The sequence below is a fragment of the Euprymna scolopes genome, chromosome 25 (assembly GCF_053919585.1).
Source record: "Euprymna scolopes isolate OS-2025 chromosome 25, ASM5391958v1, whole genome shotgun sequence".
Taxonomy (NCBI): domain Eukaryota; kingdom Metazoa; phylum Mollusca; class Cephalopoda; order Sepiida; family Sepiolidae; genus Euprymna; species Euprymna scolopes.
This window is the reverse complement of record NC_136506.1, coordinates 62202093-62222981: the sequence shown is the minus strand read 5'-3', so window position 1 is coordinate 62222981 and position 20889 is coordinate 62202093. Positions and strand designations below refer to the sequence as shown.

The 20889-nt window shown below is 34.9% G+C and overlaps 1 protein-coding gene across 1 annotated transcript in view; it reads left to right on the top strand.

Moving 5' to 3' along the window:
* Positions 1–20889, top strand: part of LOC145247392 (BOS complex subunit NCLN-like) — a 74098-nt gene that overhangs the window by 14728 nt on the left and 38481 nt on the right. Inside the window, exons 2-6 of the mRNA XM_080109096.1 lie at positions 8492–8682; positions 11556–11700; positions 13268–13362; positions 19503–19586; positions 20236–20339. Of these exons, the coding sequence (XP_079965222.1) occupies positions 8492–8682; positions 11556–11700; positions 13268–13362; positions 19503–19586; positions 20236–20339 (619 nt within the window). The remainder of the gene's footprint in view (positions 1–8491; positions 8683–11555; positions 11701–13267; positions 13363–19502; positions 19587–20235; positions 20340–20889) is intronic.

The window sequence follows — 20889 nt, the reverse complement described above, 5'->3', positions numbered from 1 at the left end:
ATTTCTTTTGAATTTTTTTTTTTTTTGGTTGACTGTGTTCAATTCACACATGGTTGATGCAGTTATATAATACTAAACTATAAGTCTTAAGTAAAATTCTATTTATAAATACTTTTTAAAATGAAATTATTTAATTAATCGTAAATATTATTTAGACATAAAAATTAATTGATTACAACACCTTTTAAAAAATATATATTAATTTCTTTTTCGTTTGGCAAAAAACTGCGTTAAACACTTTTTTTTTAATTTTCAATTTAAAATTCTAGAAAAAAGATTATATTATTCTGCTTTTAATATAATCAAATTCAGGGTTTTATCTTTCTGGAGAAAAAAATTTAAAAAATGGATTTTATTTCAATGAAATTTAAAATAAAACAACTTGACTGAATTGAATTAATTACCCTTAAATTAATGAAGGGGTTATTTAATAACTTTAGGTTTGGAAGAGATAGGTATGGGCTCGGTTTTTTGAAACTTCAAAAGACTACTGTCCAAATTTTGCGAAATAATACGTGATCAATTTCGTTTTAGAGATATTTCTTTCAAAAGCCTTCTTTTAAAAAAAGAAAAAAAGTATATTGTTCTATTAAACCTTTTACTGTTTAAATAATTTGACTTTGCTCGTTTTAAGAAAATATAAGTTGAAAAAGCATTTTCATTCACTATTAGAAGATTTGTCAGTAAAAAAAACAGTCGCCAAAAAGATAAGCGTTTTTTTTTTTTATTTTTACTCGCAATGTAGAGCCCTGCATACTTCTTTTCAAGTTAACTCTTTTGTAGTTTTGATCACAATAGATCTGAATGAATGAACCTTGTAAGGGAGGGGGCACTAAGCATTGCCCTGTTAATAATGAATTTCTTTGGTTTCTTTTTATAACATGCTACATTTCTCTCTTGCAGTTAGAAATATCAGGAATTTTTTTTCTTTTTTTCAACATCAGACTAAAAGAATCGTAATGAAGGAATCGGAAAATTAAGGTATTTTTTAACGATGCGATTCCGATGCCTCCCAAAATACACGATTCTTACGATTAACGATTCCGATTCCAATTAATCGTCCCACCACTAGTATATATATTACCATTTTATTTTTTAAAGCAAAAAAATGACCAAATTCTGACCACTGTATTCTTATTTATTATTTTTTAAGTTTTGCACACTAATAAAAAGTTAAAAGAAAATACATAAAATAAACATTATTAGACTCGGATAAATTAGTTTCCTTTTGATTTTATGAGTGTTTTTCAGATGGGCCATCACCTTAAAAATACTGTTTTGGTGTTATACAAGCATTGAGCATTGCTAGTAGAATAAACCTACTTTGCCATTAGCTACAGATAAAACAGCAAATAATCTTAAATGATTTCTTTATAACATCTGGTATAAATAACAAGTCAGTAATAAAACTACATTTTAAGATTTACAAAACAGGTCATGTTTAAAACCTAAACCTTTTTTAATTAAGCTTGACTGATTGATCATTATTAAACCTTACTACAAGTATTTTCTGTCAATCCCCCTTTCAAACTGACAGGTGGGTGAGGTCTGAGGGAACAATAAAGTGATGATGAAACAAAGGCTTTTTGCAAATTGCAAAGCATGCACACCAAAAACCAATAAGGTCAACAATGGTTTTCAGTTTCACTCAGATTTATTATCTACATCCTGCCAAATCTGATGGTGATTGATCTGGACATTTGGTAACCAGGGCACCAGTTTGTCCTCTATTTATCCTTTCAAATCCAGTCATTTATTCACAGCAAGTGAGTGCTGTCCAAGTACAACAATCTCCTCAACTCCTAAAATGGGTGCCTTTATATATGTGTGTTGTGACAATTAATTAGAATTCGAAAAATCAGAATTTTTTGTAGAATTGTAAAAATTTTAGTCTAATTTCCAATTCCAAAAACGATTCCTTTAATTTTTTTCTAGACAAAAAAATAAAAAATGTATTTATTTATTAGAAGTTGTTCATTTAGAGCATAGAACTGCAGGTTAAAAATCCCATTCCTAGATTTAGCATTGACTTTTGGAGTCTAATTTTTTATTATTATTGATCAATTATGGTAAACAAAGTAAACATTCTACAGTTCACTTGCCTATTCCCTTAGTAAACCTTTATATACTTATTTGCTATCTCTCAGGAAGTGCACAGTTCATTATTAAATATGTACAGGCAAAAATAGCCGAATAAAGATAGGGGGACATAATTTTGAAAGCTGATTTATCATCATTTTTTTAGGTTTCCGACTACTTTTTGATTGTATTTGAAACATCAAAAACTAAAGTTAATTTCCCCCAAAAAAAATGTTTGTATACGTGAAAAAAAAATTGCGAAAAATGTTTTCACAGCGAGCTAACCAAATCAGCTAAATTTTGAAAGTTAAATAAATTCATTGCAAAAATCCTTTGAAAGATAAATATTAGTTTTCTGGGTGTATTTCAAAGATAATTAGTAAAGTTCTAAGATATTGAATTAAATTAAAAAAAACAAACAAAAAAAAAAAAACGCCTTGTTTGTACAAAAAATAGCTTAATCAGCCCCCAAAATCGAGGGATTCTGTCCTTCGCAAAATTGCAACAAACGGAAGTTTTGTGAACATCGATTATACGGAAACCTCAAGTCTGAGACAGTCAGAAGGCTGTTTGAAAATGACGTCCTGTAATTAAAAGGAGGTAAAGGGTGCTGGTTTTCTTTATTTATATATATATATATATATATGTGTGTGTGTATATACATGAGATGGTTAGATATATTATTAGCAAATAAACTCGACATTGCCCAAGAATAATGATCCTTTTGTATTTTGTATAATTGTCTTTGCTGTCTATGGATTTCTGGTACGAATCTATATCTCATAATATTATGAAGACCCCTTTAATTTTCAGGTTACGAAAAAAATAAGCCAATTTTTTAATGTCCTAATTCAATTCAGTGCCGTTTTGTGAGTTGGATTTTCCCATCATTAAAAACTGACTTTGTATCAAATTTCTCATCGAGAGATAAATATGAATTTACAACTATAGATGTTATATAATTCAGGGGAGATAACTCCAGTTCGATATCTGAATGATCTCCCCGGATTATCAAAATTTGATTTTATTTTTTATTACATTGTTTTGTCCTAAAATTATTAATTGAACCAAATTTTTATAAACCTATCTGTACTCCTATAAATTTTTTTTTTTTGTTTTTGTGTATTGATATTCATATTAAAACCCCTCTTTTCTATTAGTATTTATTTGCTTCCTCACAAAAGCAAAATGTGACATGAGGTCGTTTTTAATGTGGAGTTAAACCAGCTCCCTGAGTAAGTAAAAGGGTTCTGCTCGAAATTCCGTCCAAATTCCTGAGTTCAACAGAAACATTCCCGAGTTCAACAAGATACACTTAAAGGAGGTCAGAGGTTACTGTGGGGAAAATGGCTTAGCATACAAACGTCCTCGTGTCTTTCTGTCCTGTGAGTGGCGCGCGTTGAGAAAAAAAGAAAGAAAGAAAAAGTCCATCATGGCGGCCATTACGTTTTGTAGTGAACGAAGTCTCGCGAGATCATGTGCATATGCCTTATAAAAACAGGTCACTTGTCAATGGGAAACGATTGAGAAATCATGTGTTTGAGAAGCGACAAAATCAGTTGGGAGAATTTGTGTGAGCAGTGATTTTTGCCTGTGGTTGATCGACCACAAACTATTTCGGTCCATTTTTTTGCAATGGACAAGTTTAATCTGAGATTGATACTAGAGTTCGACGGCTTCTCTGCCGGACCCTCAGTAGTTGGTGTAAGATGTTATAAATGTGGTGGACCAAACCACTTTTCTAGGAACTGCCAAAGCCGAAGCAGTGTAAAGGACACATCTGCTCAGGAAACGCCAAAGCGCATGCATTGCTACTGGTGAAGCAAGCTAGGTCATGTAGCAAGGAGTTGTCCGGGAAACGGACAAGGGGAGTAAATTATAGCGGCAGAATACTGGCGCTGTAATTTACTCCCCAGATCATTGAAAAATAGGGCGTTACCCACAGTGAGCATGCGCGTGAACGGTTTGTGCTCATAGACACAGGGTGCACGCAGACTCTCGCCTGCAAGGCATGCTGTGACGCATGGGACAAGAAGAGGATTCCAGTACTGACAGTCGGCGGGGGCATGCTAGCCTTTTGTGGAGTTAGTGTCATTTGTACACATGTCGGTGATGGGCCTACAATAACCGTACGAGCCCTGGTTGTGATCGGGAACCTTCTTGGTGATGACGTGCTGTTAGGAATGGACGTTATCAAAGAATTGGGTGGTGTCCGTATTGATGGTGAGGGTAGAGCACATTTTTCTAACGCCTGCCTTGCTCTGAGTGTATCCATGAAACTGGAACAGCCTAACTTTCATGCAGAATTCAACCAGCGTACGAGGTCCCGGACAGTTTCCTGGAAATGGTCGGACAAGCAGCCACCCGGGAAGTTGTACAATAGGGTTCCGGAATATAAAATTCTCCCTGGAGCTCATGAAGAATACAATAAGAAACTACAGACTTGGATAAAAAATGGATGGCTAGTTCCTTATCCAGAGAAGGAATTGGGCCCCCCAAAGTGTCTGATCCCGTTAACGGCGGTTATCCAGCATAATAAACAGAAGGTGAGGCCGGTACTCGACTATCGGGAACTAAACGAGCACGTAAATCCTTTTACAGCCCGTGCGAATGTATGTACCGGGAAGTTGAGGGAATGGCGGCAAGCAGGATCTAATGTATCTGTGCTGGATATTCGTAAAGCATACCTTCAAGTGCATGTACATCAGTCACTATGGCCCTATCAAACGGTGCTCATCAAGGGAGAAAGGTATTGCTTAACCCGCATGGAATTTGGACTTAATGTGGCGCCATCAATTATGCAAAGGATTATTGACGCTAAGGATGAGCGCATACAGCAGGCAACATCTGCATATATTGACGATGTGTATGAAGAAATTGTGTCTACAACGCGCGTAAAAGAACATCTTCACAACTTTGGCCTTCTCAGCAAGGAACCAGAAAGGCTATGGGACTGTGCAAGAGTGCTCGGTTTGCAGGTCTGGGAAGAACATAATGTCCTGTGTTGGAAACGAGGCAATGAAATCCCAGGTATGCCCTGTGTTTTCATGCGACGGAACGTATTTTCATTGTGTGGAAAGTTGGTTGAACACCTTCCTGTGGGTGGCTGGCTTCGTATTGCAGTGGCATTCATCAAATGGAGAGCTTCTGACGTCATCATCGGATAGGATGGCAAAATTTATGACGCCCCTCTCAATACAATAGTCAGAGAGGTCCTCACCAGAGTGCACAAAGAAGATCCAGCACGGGGTAGATGGTGTGTTGACAGCCAGGACCATAGTGTGTGGGTTGACACAAGCTCTCTTGCTATTGGCGTGTCGTTAGTCCATGATGGAGCCGTAGTGGAAGACGCTTGCTGGTTACGCCCAGAAAAGGACTCCCAACACATAAACCTGACAGAACTATATGCAGTGATCAAGGGAATGAACTTGGCAATCCTTTGGAAGACAACCACCCTGCGACTATTCACAGATTCTGCTTGTGTCCATAAGTGAATTTCAAACACTCTTACCGAACGGGCTAGAGTATGAACCAAAGCAACGAGTGAGATGCTCATCCGTCAGTGGCTCGACACAATCATGAGCCTGGTGAACGAATATGCACTATCAATGGAGGTGTCCCTGGTCAGATCCAGCATAAACAAGGCAGATTGTTTAACAAGGGCACCTCAAAGATGGATTGATGCCATAAAAAAAAATGTTGAACCTACGCAGCCTCCCTGTTCCACGTCTATGATTCTTGGTCCATCTAATTGGATTAAGGAAATCCACCAACGAAGTGGGCATCCTGGATTCAAGCAGACCCTATATTTTGGTTGAACCAGGAGTTCATGGAAGTGGTCAAAAACTGCGTGGAATGCCATTTCATTGATCTGCCACCCGTTCGCTGGGAAAAGGGGAAGTTGGAAGTTAGGAGCCACTGAAGCCGGCTAGCAAGAATTTCCTGACTCTCATTGATTACGGTCCATCAAGGTTTGCCATATGGGGTATGCTGCGTCGACAAGATACAGTCACTATTGTCCGTTAACTAAATAATATTTTCCTTGAACGTGGACCTCCAACAGAGATATTGCTTGACAATGGTGCTGCATTTACCAGTGAGCAGTTTAGAAAGTTTACTGACAGCTGGGAAGTACATCTGAGGTTTTGATGCGCCCATGTACCTAGTGGAAATGGGATTATTGAACGGAATCATTGAACCGCCAAAACAATCTCAGCTAGATCAGGCTGCACAGTGTTTGAGACAGTCTATTTGTACAATGTAACCCCAAAAGATGATGTTTCGCCCTCTACGGCGCCGGCTGATACGTTGCATAGGTATCACTTCAGGGTGAAGGGCATAGAGACGAACCTGCTGCCTGAACTAGAAGTAGCCGGAGAGAGAGTGAGGAAAGGGGATGTTGTGTGGATCGAGGCAAGTGCACGGCAAGGTATGGAGTTGGACGAGTCACTGAAATAATCAGCCCACAAGCGGTGCGGGTCGACGGCGTGCCCCGTCATGTTAAAGACATACGGTTAGTAACGCAACCATCACTAGATGACACGAGCGAATCAGTCAGAATCTAGTGAGGTATCGCTCTGAATTACAGCACCACCATCAGAGAGTGACTCGGAGATTAGTAACCTCCCAGAAGACACAGAGATGCTCGACCCTCAGACCGCAAACAAAAGCACAAGTGGAGATGAGATGTGTCGTCTCCCCTCGAAGAAGGACCCGGTGAAGACGATCACCACCCCCTTGCCATCTCTGTGATCATGAGATCAGGGGGGAGTGTGGGGAAAATGGCTTAGCGTACAAATGTCCTCGTGTCTGTCTGTTCGGTGAGTCACGCGTGTTGAGAAAGAAAGAAAGAAAGAAAGAGTTACACAGTTACATCGATAGACGTTGTGAAAATCACACTCTAGATGAGGACATTACTCCGATGAATAATTATATGGACAAACCTCTTTCTATATGCATTTATGCATATATTTATTTGTTTAAAAAATTTTCCTTGTCAGTTTTTGGTTTGCAGACATGAAACTTAAAATATAGGGTATTCGAACCCATGCAAAACTTTATATTTGGGTTTTAGCCATGGAGAAAATTGGTGCAAAAGTGTGAAAATTAAAGAAATGAAATTTGCCAGGTGAAGGTGAAATGATATTACGAATATGCATGCGTAACTGTTGGAGACGCCCCTACATGGGATTAATGGACTATCTCATGACGTTACTTCCTCTGGTGACGTCACTTCCAGTATCGAGTACTGGTGTTCGGCAGTGAGAGATTGGCACGCGACCAAGCAGATTGGGTGCACACGCCCCACCATTGAGGAATGGTATTGTTCAACTCGCCTTGCCTGTAATTTATGTGAATACTCCAATCTCTGGTCCCCCCTCGCCAATCTTTCACGAAAAACACCCGTCTAGCTGAATCCACTGTGAAAAATTTCCCCCACTCTTTATCTGTGCCTAAATCAAAACGCGGATTCCATGAACAAAGCTTCTTTCTTAGAACTGCACGCCTGTGGAACTCTGTTCCGTCTGCCTGCTTCCCACCTGACTACAACTTGGATGTCTTCAAGTCCAACGTTAACAAATTCCTAATGAACCGCCCCTTAAGTAAACACTTCATCAAATCTCCACACTAACATAATGTACTTGCAATAACCCTTATCCCTGAGTGGCTTCCGGGCCTTGATAAGTGGTGATCACTGTGTAAAAAAAAAAAAAAAATGTGTTCGTTTCTTAAAAATCCTATGTTCCTTCGTTCTTATTACCATTTAACCCCATAACAGTAACATAATGGCTATTGGTTCATATTTTAAGTCTTAACCTTGCATGTCTTCATAGTTTAGGCATTAACGTCAAAGAAAAAAGTAAATCGTTTTGGTTTCGATTCTTGGTGATGGTGCATGAGTTTTTTGGGGGTTTTTTTTTTGTTTTATTTTTTAACTTTTTAAATCATTACTATATATTGGGTCAAATATAATCTGCATTAATCAAAATATACTTAAGCCTTTTTTACAACCTGGCAATGCCAGGGCGGCCTGCTAGTAATGTAAATACTTTGAACAAAACCCAAATCAATTGTACGTTAAACAAAACTTACCTATATTCATATGGATTTGATTTGTTAATATGATTGATGAGCCCTTTGATTCATCTGATGTTTATACCTACCAATTAAATAAATTGTTTTTGTATTCAAATTTGAATATCGTAATTGTTCAAATTGAAAATTCTTTCCATTGAATAGAAATTATATTATTTTCTGTTTTTTTACAAATTTAAAGTTATTAAAATTTTATTTACTGCAGAAATCAAAGATTGACTTAAAAAATCAAAATTGGTCACAATTCTGTTTGTATATATTATTTGCTTTTGAATTTTTAAGTTTATTTTTATAATTTCTTTTTTTTTTTTCCTAGGATGCCGGAGTTCCTTTGTCAACATGGAGGCTCGTTCAGTAGATGCTAAAATGTTGACTCGTCGTTGCATTGTAGTACGATTGCGAGAGATCACAGTACCAAAATACCGTGATCTGATGAGTCAAAATGTTGGAGCACTTTTGATCCTTCTTCCTGACAATTTCAAGAACATCTCGATAGATGACCGTGAGGTTTGTACCAAATTTTATTTTTATCCAACATTCCTTCCTTTTCTGCAGATGTGTTTGCTTTCATTCACTATTAATTACTGTAATACTTTCAGGCTGTAAAATGTTTAATTAATATAAAAACTGAAAATTAAATCAACTAAAAAATGTATGCTTTATATTCTTTAAAAAAAATGACACATATAATGCCAATTCTATGAGAATTTCAAAATCTAATACAATTCAAGTTTATGAAGTCAAGTGAATGGATTCAAAAACAAAAAATGTAAAGAAATTTACTGAGTTTTATTTTTTAAATTGTTAAAAATATTTTTTAGCAAGGTGGCGTGGAGTATTAGTTTGCTGTACATGTTTAATGCTTCTACATTCTGCATAAAATACATAAAAGTTTTAGAAACCTAGTAATGTTGTTTGAATGTCTATAAAATTATTAGGTGTAAAACTAAACAAGTACTTTGTTAATTAAAAAAAATGGTACATAATTCATAATCTTATGGAATGGAACAATATACATTGACCGGTTATTTTACTTTGAATCCCAAACTGCTTTAGAACCAAGGGAAATGAAAGAGCATATTTGTTGATAACAAAAGTTATAGATATGGAGGTGATAGTTAGACTGAAAATTTTGACTGAAAGAAAAATAGAATAGAGTATTATGAACTGAAATTTATATTAAGCACACAAATCTAACGCTTGTAAATGTTAGCTGAAATCAACTACTGATGGTTAATAAAACTTGTAAAAATGCAAGAAAGACATTTTAAATTATAAGATACTTTGCAAAACAGTAGAAGCTACCCAGATTATAAAATTTCTGCTCCAATAAAAACGGTCCTCTCGTGACAATGACCGATTCTACACATGTGTCAGATGACGTCGTGACCTGATTTACTTTAAATAGTTGAAAAACCGAACAAATTTCATATACGTCTCGTTAGCTCAGTTGGTTAAGGCCTTGGTTCATTATCTAAACGTTTTGGGCTCGAATCGTCGTGTGAGATGTTTTTTGGGGTTTTTTTTTTCGATTTTTTTTTTTTTTTAAATTTAAATATTGAACCAGTGTTATTGAAGCCATTTTTCATGTAACGTTTGTTTTTCTGTTTTTTTTTTTTGTTGTTTTGTTTTTTTTTTTACTTCGCTTAATTCTTAGCGACACCCAAAAACACCCGGGTACCCACCGATTTTTTTTTTAAATTTTAATATCGAAACAGGCTTATTTAAACCATTTTTCACGTGTTCGTTTTCATCGTTCGTTTGCCTTACGTTAGTTTTTTTTTTTTGTGTTTTTTTTTTTCCTGCTTAAGTGTTAACGTTGTTTTCTTTTTTTACTTCGCAAACAAACCGTCATCGTCGTAACGCTCGACGACTTCTGGCCGCGCACCTGTCAATTTCGTTCTTAAATAAATTCAAACGTCTTTCACTAACTCATTCTGGCTGGCCGATTTTATTTTCAAACTTCGCCTCAGGGCTTCGGGTTCGATCCTACCCGGTTCTTTTGTATTTAACACCACACACACCTACAAACACCCGGGCAACGCCGGGTACCCCCGCTAGTTTCTATATATATAAAAGGCAAAATGTGTGTGACCATTTTGTGTATTTCTCGCAAAGGCTTTTCTCACACACGCTCCCGGGGTCGTTACAATCGCTTACAACTGTTTATATAGGCCGTAGATAATAATATCTAGGATTTGAAAACGCATGTAGCGTATAGATTTATTTACGTCGACTTTTACAAAATTATTGCTATTTTGGCTTCTCACGTGTTGATTAGGCTTTTTCGTATAAAAAGCGAAACTAATTCAAAGATACCAGCGTTCCTGGCAATCGCACCGGGAAACATCCAGAAGCAATCAGCTTTGATCAATTTTGTATATCAGACAATTGCTATTCAATCTGGACAATTGGGAGCTGGTTTCCCCCTCCCCAACATCTGTTGGGGAAAAAAAAACAGGCAAATTTGGGTAAACAAACCCAAACGCTCCCTCGTAGCAAAAGTTAACTGCGTGACTTCTATTTGACCTTCTTAATTAGGTCAAATCGAAACTTTTATTGTGGACACCTGTTTTTAAGAGTTAAATAAATTTAAACATGTCTCCCTTGTATGTCGCGGTGGCCCAATGGTTAACGTCGCACATTTTTTTTTTTTCACACTTTAATTTCCAACTTTGCCTCAAGGGTTCAGGTTCGATCCTCATACTCATCTACCAAAACTTTTTTTTTAGTTATTTTAAACCCCCCTCCCCCTCCCTGGAGTTTTGATTTACGGGCATCGCTTGGTACCCCCCACTAGTCTTTTATAAAAGACTCTAAAAATACCATTGTGATTACGACTTATACGGGTTGACATCCTCATCAGATGTGGTTAGACATCTATTTTGCATGCTGACATGTCTTGAATGGCTTTTGAAATTGACTTCCAGACTCATGTGGTCAATTTTTTTTTTAAGTCATTTCCTTAACTGAGGCAAAGTACTATCTTCCTGATGCCATCCATTGAAGGGATAAGGACTTGTGTTTTATCAAGACCCTATCTCTAGGTGATTTTCCATATCCTTTTAAAAAAAGCTGTTAGATTTGCTACAATTTTAAAAAACAAAACATAAGTAACATTTTTCTGCATCATTGTATTTTTCTCAATTTCAACAAATTTAATAGAAATCAGCAATAAATTTGCAGCTGAATGGATTGAAACGGAAATTGATACCTGTTGTATAAAACTGATCAGTTTGGAAAAATACAATACATACTTAATAGGTTTGAATGCTTATGCAATATATATGGCAGCTTAATGTTAGATTTTGTTTCAGTTGTTTATGAAATCAAATTGAAGAGTGCAATATTATACGTCATGGTTTTTTTTCTTTGTACAGCATCTGTACAGCCTGGAGAGGGAATTGTTACTGGAGGAAACAAATGTGCCTGTGTACTTTGCTTATGAGACTGAGTACCTCACCAACATTTACAAAGATGTCAAACATCTCTCAACTGGGGACCAAGCTCCAAGTGCATTGGAAGGTAAAAACTTTTTCTATTTTTTTAATTTTGAATTTTCTGTTTTATGTATTTATTAAATGTTGGTTTGGTGAAATGAGTGCATTGTTATAGCTATTGGAAATAGATCAATGAAGAAAGTGTCACATCTATTTCACCTGCCCATAATACTTATTATAATCTTAATATTAGCAATACCACTTAATTTCTATATATTTTTTTAAAATTTAAAGCCTTTAGTTTATGAGGCTGTAAATAGTTGGTAACATTTGGTGCAGCTAACGCTAAGCTTTCCTTTTTAACAACCTTCTCAACCAACGATTACCATGACAAATAACACCTTACCTGAAAGCCAATCTTTCAAACTACTTGGCCTAACATTCACAAGCAACATAAATTGGAATTTGTTCCATTGAGGATATTGCTGCAAAAAAGGTGATCTCCTACCATGCTACGATACTTCAATAATTTCAAATAGAATTGTATTTTTGTGCCACTTGTTCTCTTCTCTCCCTCTAATGTGCATGAGTGTCAAGCAACTAACCCATTGCCGTAGCATTTCTTTAGTTTTTCATTTTTACATAATTTTCTATACCTATGGCATCTAGACATAAATATTGAATAGAATGCTTTTCTTCAACTTCAATTCTTTTTTGTTTCTCTGCCCTACTATCTCCCCACTTTTTACCTTCTTTTCATGCCTTGCTTTTTAAACATTTATACTTATTTCAGATTTAAAACTCTGACAATCTTTCACTTAATAAAGACAATATTAGGTGGCTGTATAATTTCATTTTACATTTATCCTCTACATGTATCTTATAAGAGCCATTTTGTGCTTTCTCTTCACATGAAAATGGGTTCACGTGTTACTTTTGTGGTTTGTTTTAATGAATACTTTTAATTGCAAACAATCAGCAAAAACATTCATCTGCTTCATCCATTTTTATTATTTACGATGCTGTGAATGTCCTAGATTCCAGGGCAAGCAACACCAGGCAATGTCTCATGCCTATTCTTTGTCGTTCGATCCAAAGGTTTGACATCAATCAGATTGCATACAGTCATATCACATCTTGCACATCTAAACTATATTTTCATTTATCTACCATGCTCTTTAGTGCCTGGGATATTCAGATGTGTTATGGAGTTGGCATAAGAGGTGCCACACTGTATATGGCTGAACCATCAAAGCCACTTAGCTCATAAGGAAGCCATAACCCAACCAATGTCAAGTTTCTGATGAAGCCCGATTGATGGGATTCTTTCTTCAAGTTGGCAGCTGCACATTCACCTGATTATAAAAAAAACATTACACCAAAGCTGTTGTGGATTAGAACTGTTTATAAGCAATTTTTTCTTTCTCACCCTAAGATTTTGATATGTAATATAATGTTCATGAGATGTGTGTATTACATGACCTCCACAAAAATACATTGAATACTATAAAAAGATTAGAAAAGCAATGTTTTTTTTATTACTCTTATAATATACCTGTACCTTAAAGCAAATTAAAAATTTTTTACCACCTGAAAAACAAAAACAATTTTTATAACATTACATCTTACTAATCCAAATTTGAAATTTCTAGCTTTATTCAGTGCTGCCTCAGCCAATGGTTTCCAAATGGTAGTAACAGGTCCGCAGTCAAAACCTCTGCCAGATTTCCAGATTACAAACATTCAGGTGAGGAAATTCAATGTTTGCTTAATCTATTTTGAAAATGATATGAAAGAAATTAAAAAAAAAAAAAAAGTGCATGGTACTAATAAGTGAAAAATCCTTTACAAAGTGGTGAATTTAATTGTTAAGTTGGTTCATATTTACTTGCCTCTCCATGATGACAGACACAAGGTCAGTTTTTACTGTGAGGAAAAATCAGCTCCAAAAAAGAGACATTTTGGATTGAGACAAAAATAATAAGTCTAGAAGGATTTCACCTTCATTGAGTCCAAGAAAAATATTGACAAAACACAGAATTCTGTCCTTATAGGAGAAACGAGTAATAGGGAATTAATCTCTGCAATGTTTTTTAATAGTCCACCTCCTTTTTCATAAGATAAATATGAAAAAAACAAACCATGCAAAATAGTTTTAATTACAAGAAAAAAATTGAAGTGTGTGGTTTTTTTTTTTTTTTTTCTAAATAAAATTATGTATTTGTTAAATGTTATTTTTTTTATGCATTTTGCTTAAAGAAGAAAATCTTTTTTATATACCCTTCGTTTTTGAAAATTAATATGAGAATAGTTTTCGTTTTGAGTATTATCTGTCTACTTACAAGTTTGTTAATTAAAAGTTGGCAAAGTTATTTTTAAAAAATATATAATTTTATTTACAAGCACATTTTGTTATACACACATTTTTAATGAAAAAAAAAATATTTGTAAATAAAACCTTTTTCATTAATAGTAAAACTTTTTTTTAATAAAAAAAAAAAACTTGGATGGAAAAAATTATTAACATATGTATAATTTTCTTTTATGATTCAACCCTATGTAAAAGTTAAAAAAAAAAAAAAAAAAAAAAAATCAATGTTTAGAGAAAATGTGTCATTTTGGTAGTTGCTCACTTTGGGGTGCTTAAAATCCATTTGTCTCATCATGTCCTACATAAGATCTTCATATTTAGTTATCAATCCCCAGTTCAAGCTAACAATAATATGGTAATAGGATAATAATAGTTAGTGTGCGTAATAATATTGGCTTAAAAAAAAAAGCTGATGTTTAAGCCAATATTATTACAGACACTAACTTATCCCATATTATTATGTTAGCTTTAACTGGGGATTGTAGTCATAATTTTTCATATACATTCATGGGATTTGCTATCACATTGGATATTTAATTAAAATAAAAAATCTATTTTCCTGTTACACATGGAAAATAGAATTTTACAATTAATCTTGAAAACAGATTGTGACCTTGATCAAAAATGTTCATGGATGAGACAACTCGGTTGATACATAAGTGAAATATGGCAGTTATAAAAAAAAAAAATTACGCATATACTTACTCATCAGTCAAGTGTCTGTGTGCACCCAAATTATGGAAAAATATTGAATAGAATTTGGGGAAAAAAAAAAAAGAAAAATTAGTTCATAGGTCCGATTATGTATGTTGAAGCGACACCGTTTTGCATTTTTTTAGCTAAAACATTGTAGATTATCTTCTTAAATGGAGACACCATGCGATCTTATGGCTTGAAGTATGTTGACTCTGAATAGTAAATTCTATTCATTATTAAAATTCTACTCAATATTTTTCCATAATTTTTGGTGTACACAGCCACTTTTGACTGCTAAGTATTCTCATAAGTTTTTCTCTTGTTTGATTTTAAACTGTCATCTTGCATTTGTGCATTAATCTGAATATGAATCAATAGATCTTTGGATCATACTTTTTGTTTGTAGAGTTGAATGTAATAATCAAAGAAAGCGCATGTGTGTGTGTGTGTGTATTGTGTGGTTATACAACTTACCTTTGGATGGAATCTGAGGGGGAGAGAGATTAAAGATGGCAGCAATGGATTTATAAGGTGTAGTCTTGTGGAATCTCACGAGATCTCATCTTCCACTGCACACGTATGCAAATGGAATAGGGTCAGTTTTCTAATAAAATGCCTGTTAACAGAGGTAGTGGGAAGAACACGTGCTGGAAGTTGAGAAAGTTGACAGTGACGAATTCTAGCTGAACTTTTGCTTATTGTATTTGTTTTATTTTGTTTTGCTGTTTACCGCCCCATTTAACTGCAAGCTATTTCGGCGTAATGGGAGACAAGTTCGACCTTAAATTAATACCGGAATTCAATGGTTCAACCCCGGTACTTGACCGGGTGGAGAAGGTGGAAAAGCATTGAACACGTGGTTTCTCTACGTCTGTCCGGCGGTGCTTTGGCGGTATATCAACAGCTTAGTCCTGAGGAAACACAGGATTATGAAAGGATCAAAGCGGCATTATACAAAGCATATGCTATCAACTCCACCACTGTTTGGGAGCAATTTGAGGCAATTTGAGGTGAAACTGTCAACGTTTATTTGGCCAAGCTGACAAAATTGACGGTGTTGTTTGGTGGGCTGCCTGAGCAGGCCTTGGCATGCAAATTCCTGCGGACTAGCTCAAGCATAGTTTCACTGTCCCTTAATGACCTGGTAGAATGGGCCAGGACCCTGATGAAGAATACTTATGAGATGAGAGAACCGGTAGTCACTGCTGCACAGCCCACATCAAGTGATGATAGACTCACTCGGGTGCCACAGGGATGGTATGACACCATTAAGGAGAAAGCCGAGCCAGTACCATTATGTGCCACCTCTATTAAGGTGGTTGATGGAATGAGTGTGAGACGGACTTGTTATTTTGTGCAGTTATCCAATCCGTCGATGTTCAAAAGTGCAGTGAAAGCGGTAGTCAAGGAATGCCAGTCAATCGACCCCACCCTGGCCAGATGGCGGAAAGGTCAGCTGGGAATAGACGCGACTACGGCAGCCGACTGGGTATGGGCATAACCCACTACGGCAGCACTTTCTCACCCTGATCGATTGTGGACTGACAAGTTTCGCAATCTGGTGCTCGTTAATAAGACAGGATTCCTCCAGTGTCATCCATGAATTGGAGTCTATATTTTATGAATGGGGAGCCGCCTGAAGAGATCCTCACAGATAATGACACGGCCTTCTGCAGTGGGGAGTTCAAACGTTTCATAGACGAGTGGGGGATCCAGCTCAGACACAGATGTGCATATGTACCGAGTGGCAACGGCATAGCAGGGCGGTGCCATTGAAGTGTGAAGAGGATCTCAGCAAGAAAACAATGTACGATTGCAGAGGTGGTCTAATAGATATAATGCAACTCCAAAGGATGGCATGACTGCTACAAGCACACACACCAATGCGATCCATTGCTATCAATTGCGCATCAAGGACATTGACGCCCGTCGGCCTGATCGGCAGGAAACCCAAGGGCCATATGAGTTAGGGGACACTGTCTGGGTGAAGCCTCCCAATAATCGATGCACCAACAACTTTCAAAGAAGGCGAATCACATGAACCAGGTGGTGAGTAGCAGTAATGGTGAATCCTCTAACGATGACCTGTGGATTCGACCTTCCTCGTGATGGTACAACTGTGAACCCCAATGCTGATGCCGATAGTTCCAGCACCCCTTCTGAGAGCTCCGATAAAGATGAAGTCCAGTTTGATGGTATGACTGTACACCCTAACGCTGATGCCAATGGTTCAGACGCCTTTTCTGAGAGCTCCAATGAAGATGAAGTAGTCCATCCAATCCTCCTTCGTAGGAGTGCCCGCAATAATTGACCACTCCACCATTCCACGTGTGTGGTCTGGAGACCAGGGTGGGGAGGTGTAGAGTTGAATGTAATAATCAAAGAAAAAACCACCAGCGTGTGTGTATTGTGCGGTTATACAACTTGCCTTCGGATGGGATCTGACAGAGAGAGAAATTAAAGATGGCAGCAATGGATTTATAAGGTGTAGTCTCGTGGAATCTCACGAGATCTCATCGTCCACTGCTCACGTATGCAAATGGAATGGGGTCAGTTTTCTAATAAAATGCCTGTTAGCAGAGGTGATTTGGAGAACACGTTCTGGAAGTTGAGAAAGTTGACAGTGATTGTATTTATTTTATTTTGTTTTGCTGTTTACCAGCCCATTTAACTGCAGATCTTTAAAAGGACAGCACTCTCTACTTGACGAATACAGATGAAGTTAACTGTTTCCTAGCAATATTTTCTTATGTGTTAATCTTAAATCATCTGGAGTAGAACTGCTGCTGTCACTGCTACTACACCTTGTATGATGATAGTTTTACATCATCTACTTAGAAACTAAATTATAAACCTTGTTAAACTTCTTCTTAGCTAATTATGACCGTTACTCACTAACATGAATGGTTTGCTTTGATCCAATTGATGAGTATTTATTCGGGTAGGCCAGATGTTGTGATTAAATTCACCAGAATATATAATTATACCCATTAAATGTAAAGAATACTTTTATTTACTTTAGGATTATTTAGTTAATGATTACTTGAAGAGTTCAGTGTGACGATCTTTATTTTCACCTCCAGTTAAATAAGTGGACAAACGGGTTACCACAATCAATCAGCATAAATGTAATATGGGTTATACAATCATATATATGTATACATATATAATTACTAATATAAATTTGATATTTGTCTCAAACTGAACCTGTTGTTTTGTATTTTTTTTTCAGTCAACTCCTAGAAATCAAGTGACCTCTTCCTATAGATAACACTTGATTTCTATTAATGTATTATTTTCCTTTTTCAATGCTCAATGAAAGAGATAGGTGCAGTATTTGTTCTGTTGTTATAATACCATCTTCCCAGACATTACTGCCTTTTTTAAGAGCTAGTGTAATATCTTAGGGGATAAGAGTTAATGAAATGGTTAGATTAACAGTTAAATGGTGAAAAATATTCTGAAAGGATTTAAAATCTTCACATACCACAAAAGTGAGTTTGCAAAGTCAGTTACATTTTTAAAAATAAAGACAAAATTCAAATTAGTCTCTGCCTCTCTCTCTCAGTATTGCTACTTGTGATATTTCCTTTCATTTATAATGAACTATTCGAATTTTATAGTTTTATTATCTTTGACTCTTACTTAGAAAAAATAATAGAAAATCAAACAAGAAACTGAAAGAAAGTGAGGGTGAGACGGAAATTTAGAGATGGTGAGTTGTAAATAATTTGTACAATTAAAATAGAAATTTTTATTTCAAGTATAACTCCACTCAAAACCAAGGAATATTTTAGCATGTATTCTGTGTGATTAAAATATATAGGAAAAAATCCTAAGGAAACAAATATTGATTTTGTTTTGGTATAATAAGCAAACAAAACTACCCACCACATCAGTGGCTACTAATCTAATTTTTTATTTATATATAACATTACTTATCTTTTAATATAAATCTGTTATGGTTTTAAAAGTCAAGCTATGTAAATTATTTTGAGAATTAGTGAACATAATATTTTAAGAAAGGTTTTCATAATTTATCCTTTTTATCATTTTAGTACTGTTGATATATATATATATATATATATATATATATATATATATATATATATATCATGAAAATAAGAGTAAAATTACAAATGAATAACATCAAACATTAATTTATTATAAACGTTTTCAAAAATATATATGCAAATTAGGTATATAAAAAACTGTTTGTGTCTTTGCTCTCTACTATATATACAGCATTTCAAAAGACTTGTGTTCATAATTTAAATAACTGAACTGTTCTGATTGTTATGTAGGTGACATAAATCAAAAAACACTTGTTTAAAGAATGAGATTAAACACTTCCTTAATGTCCTATTTTGCAAGCATTTTTCCTATCTTTGTCTCTGCTGTTTACTAACAATTCTTTTTAGTAAATTTTTAGATGATATTTATCAAATGATAGTTTAAATAAATGTAATGTTATTTACCATATGGATTAAGTGTGAACTAAGGTTGTTTTAATGTTTCTGCAGAGCCAAACGAAAAAAAAAAAACCTTTGTCTTTTCATCATTCCTTTGTAAGGCGTTAGAAGAGACGATGTAAATAAGTTTCAAGAAAGATATTTTTCTACGGAGATTCTTCTGATTATCTTAAGCTCATATTCAATCTCTTCCAGGTTGATGTTAATCTAAAACTTTGAATCAAAAATGTTGCATTCCACACAATTAGAATTTTATTTTTCTTTTAAAAGTGTTTTCATAAAAAAAATTTGATGTTGATTTTTAGATGAATGAAAAAAAAAAAGCTCAATTCTTGTTTCTTTTTCTAGGGACGCCTGGCAGGCTACGGCATTGAAGAACAACTTCCCAATGTCGTTATCGTGGCGCACTATGACTCCTTTGGAATTGCGCCTGTATGTACAAAGTTTTCTTTTCTATTTTTCACATTTACATTGTCTTTCTTGTAGACCCATTTGTTTTTCAGAAGTCATTTATGAATATAAGACATCATCAAATAAAACTGAATAATTCATTATCAAAAACTGCAACGGAAAAAAATACTATGTCAAAAAAAAATAACAATGTTCATTAAAACCTAAATTTAAATGTTATATTTATAATGCTTTTATTTATTGTATGATTTTATTTTTCTATTTATGTAAAACAATATCTATAATAAGACGTTTTTTTTTTTTTCTAATTATAAAATTTAGATTATGTCACAAATGGTTAATTTAAGTAAAGAGTCTTATTGTACGAGATGGTGCGAACATCTTGTTATCCATGTGAAAAAGTATCAATAGAGGAAACAAGTAACACGTTTTGGATTCATTTGATTCACTTTACAAAGATAAAATACGAATATTAGAACACATAATACAACAATAAAAAATGACTAATGGATTTATTTTGTTCATTTATTGTACAATTTATTGTATTGACATCACCATATCTAATTATTTTTTATTAATTAATTTCTTAATTATATTTTTTATATTTAATATCTGCTTTACATTCTCTCATGTATTATTTTGGTAAAATACTTTGACCTTTTCTTTTTAGGGTCTCTCTGAAGGAGCTGATTCCAATGGCAGTGGGGTAATCGCTTTATTAGAACTTGCCCGATTATTTTCTAAACTGTACACAAACTCTAGAACACATGCAAAGTATCCTTTGTTAACATCTTTGGTAATTTTTTGTCTTTATTCGTTAATTGCATAAATATTCTTTGCTATTTGTAATTGAAAATAAGAATTAAAAGACAGTTCTAAAATACCAACATGTCATACCAATTCATTATCCTACAATAAATTTTGTCGTTTAGTAAGCGAGTTAAAGAATTACAAATCATATTGTAAACTGCTCACAGACTGACGGGATATGCAAATGTTAAGTGTAATATAATTTGCTGCCATATGCAAACATTCTCTCTGACTTGCATGGTTCTAATATGAGATATTCAGTTGCAATACAGAAATTCTTTAAAGCATATGAAATGGACTCTCCCGTCAATTTCGACATATAAGGTTTTGCTTCAACAACTAAGTTGTTCAGAAATCCACACAGATGATTTGTTTTATAGTGGTAAAGGCTTTGTGTAGAACCAACCACACTTTTTGGTATTGCTGCTAATCTTTATCCATGCAGATGACTGCCACAAGACAGAGCATACAGTAGATCACTGGTTTTTACATCAGAGTTATATATATATATTTA